Genomic DNA, 3,270 nt, shown 5'->3' on the forward strand with positions numbered 1-3,270 from the left:
TTCTGCTGTGCTGATTATGTCGCACAGCAGACGATAAAGACGGTGATGAGGACGACAATGACAACAGCGACCGCGACGATAGCAGCTTTTGACACAACATGCAAATGTCGTCGACTGTTTGAAGCAAATGCTGCTTGATGCATGCAGCAAATAAGCACTGAGAGCAACAGTTTGTGCGTATCGAGCGGCAAACTAAAATAAGTAAATAAAAATTTATTTTATTACAGCTAAGCAAATAAAATTTAAGAAATGAGTTCAGATACATGTAATTTAGCAATGCAGTTAGTTGTGTGAGATACTTTTAGATTGTTATCTGGATGAATTATGAGCACATTAAAAGGATGCGCTGCTAGTTGTGGAGCAAATTTTCCAGAGTGTTAAACAGTTGACAAGGAAAGAATTAAAGGTGGAAATGGTTAACAATATTTGCAATTAAACAAATTAAGATTATTGGCATGAAATTATGTGTGGAGACATCATCCGAGTGACAAAGTGCTGCCATGACACGCCTCAGATGTGTGCGCTTCCTCGATTTTAATTAATTTTTTTGCCGCAATTCTGCGTTACTGTTTGTATACAGTTATTATGATTGTCACATGAATACATTTGTACGTCTGTGGGCAAAATTTTTCTGCTGGCTGTGCAGCAATAACCTTTTAACTGTTGTGATTTACGCATATGTTTGGACATCCGCTACAGTTCCATTACAACCGGATTCATTGGCAAAATAATGTTTATATTACATCGACAATATGTACATTTTTTAATTTAATGATTTATTTGTGATAACGTTGACAGCCGAACAACTTCATCAAGTCCAACCGACAACCAGACGTAGACATAAAATTGAAATTTTATGGATTAAATTGGTTAAGATTTATTTCATTCGCGCAAAAAACTTGTAATTATTGCAATGGCAATATATCCGCAATATGGTTTGGTCAAAACTTGCCGAAAGTGTAATGAATACTTGGCACAAAATCAATATACTTGGCAAACAAATTATCAATAAAACAATAAAAATTGTTTACCGTAATTCAGTCATTGCGAACTACAAATTGAAAGTGTAATATTGATTCAATACATGAGGTTTTTAACTTCACTGCTTTCTGTTCTTAAATTAAGAAAATTATACGAAATTCAATATAAATGGATATATGTTTTAATTAGAAATATTGAACGACGTGTAACAAGTGGTAAAAAGACTTATATCTTTGATAAAATGTTATTAGCATCTTCTCTTAATAGTGACTGGAAGCCTATAGGTGATGCCAGTGAAAACCATTATTTTACACAACTTATCAGGTTGGTTTAGATTGAGGTGGCGGTCTTGTGCCTTAAGCCCACTTGAACACAAATAATGTGTAGTTGTGATAGTAATAGTTACAAACAATCGTTTAGGTTTGACGACAGTGTGATCTAACTGATGGTAAGCGCCTTCTTTTTTCTCATCACTAATTCAATTGAATTTTAGAGTGTGTTGGTACTGTTATTCCATTCCATACTCCATTACGAGCTTAGGGACTCAACAAAAGTTTTCCAACAGTTTCCATTTCGTGCTATTTGTCTTAATTCGTCTTAATTTTGGAGTGTGAAGGTAAGCGAAATAATTGCTTTAACAGTGGTACTAGTCTGCGGTTCATAGTTTAGTATGTGGTTAATGATAATAGGCTAAAGAAATACGACAAATATTTAGAAATTTATTTAGAAGGAATACAATATTTAAATACAATCCTTCTACACAACATTAAATCGCAAGCAGAGGGTATATAAACTCATTGACAAAACGTACGTTCACTCGAGATGCCTCAACATTTACAGTCAACCCCATAGAAATGATTCAGAGAAGATGCAGATTACTTTAGAATACTATACAATAGTCTAAATATCTGTTTAAGGAGCGATACTGCTCTTGTCTACAAGGAAAAACTACGATAAAGGTAATCATATTTCGAAATAATAACTTGGAATTTACACAGATGACTCCAATATGGAGCATTATGGTGTTATGCAGGCAAAAGTTGTTGCAATCTAGCAACAGTCAAGCCACCACAATATTTATAGGTGGTATTTTCATCACCATTAAGAATATATTGGAATATCGTACACCGTTCGATTCATATTTGATTTATTTATTAATCATACATGGGTTTCGGGTTGGGGGGACATTTTGGTCAACTTTAAGCAGCAAGAACTGTTCACAAATGGCTTAAATGTAGTTGTTGTCTACTTACAAAGGAAGTACCACTTCAGCCCTGGTCAAGGAAGCTATATGAATAGAATACTCTAAGTATTTTTAAGCTCATTGCAATAACAACTATTGTACATAAGATATAAACGCATATGAACAGATTATTTTAAAAATGGCACCAAGAAGTCTCATGAAAAATCACAGCTTTTTTTTAGTACATATTTTTGTTTTACATCAGAACGCAGGAATTAAATGGTCTTAGTCGCTTTTTATGGGATCATATATAATAGTTACTGTACTGTCTTAATAGCTTTTTATTGGATAATATATATACTGTATTAAGAGGACTTTTTTTGATACACAGGCAAGGCTGTAGAATATGTGCGGTTGGCTTTTAGCGAATGTTATCAAGGTTGTAGATTAAAAAATCAAAGTATAATACTTGTCTATACTCCTATCCTAGTTCGGTACCCGCCGGGAAGCTTCTTAATAGTATTGGTGCTTCTTATATATAAATAAAATAATGTATTAAAAGTTATATATTATATTCAAGTCATTATGACCGTTCCACTTGTGTACGACATTTTTTCTTAAAATCAATTAATGTACTCGAAAGTTGCTGCTATTCCATTTGTAAATTCAATTGGTGTTTACCATTTTCAATATTTGACAGATTCGGTTAAAATGAATAATAAATAAAAAAAAAAGCCGTTATATAATTGCATACAGTCAGTGACAGCAGCAATTGCAGTTGTTGCGAAAGCTCAGCAACATATCCAGCAACAACTCATTAACCATATTTATTAACAGTAAAAATGCATTGCAACAAAAAAATGCAACTTTTTGTTTGAAATCGAATTTTTTATCCATAACAAAAATGCATTTGATATTAATTTATATGCTGCTCAGTATTGAAATAAACCGATTTTTCCCATTAACCCATTGGCATCATCAGTGGCACTTGATATTTGGCAGAACTAGAAAAAATAAACCAAGTAAAAAGGTTGCATAATTGCATGCTTTTTTGGTAAAAAAATAAATTTTTATTAAAAATTTTTCACATTAAGAATTATAAAACT

The 3,270-nt window shown here is 32.6% G+C and overlaps 2 protein-coding genes across 2 annotated transcripts in view; both read left to right on the forward strand.

Moving 5' to 3' along the window:
• LOC119679362 (collagen alpha-3(IX) chain) overlaps positions 1–3,270 on the forward strand; it is a gene marked incomplete in the record, with an annotated part of 240,003 nt that overhangs the window by 151,012 nt on the left and 85,721 nt on the right.
• LOC119673223 (GTP-binding protein Rhes-like) overlaps positions 1,223–3,270 on the forward strand; it is a 12,902-nt gene continuing 10,854 nt past the window's right edge. The window contains exon 1 of the mRNA XM_038084468.1: positions 1,223–1,305. Within this exon, the coding sequence (XP_037940396.1) occupies positions 1,223–1,305 (83 nt within the window). The remainder of the gene's footprint in view (positions 1,306–3,270) is intronic.

This window comes from Teleopsis dalmanni, chromosome 1, assembly GCF_002237135.1.
Source record: "Teleopsis dalmanni isolate 2A chromosome 1, ASM223713v2, whole genome shotgun sequence".
NCBI classification, from domain to species: Eukaryota; Metazoa; Arthropoda; class Insecta; order Diptera; family Diopsidae; genus Teleopsis; species Teleopsis dalmanni.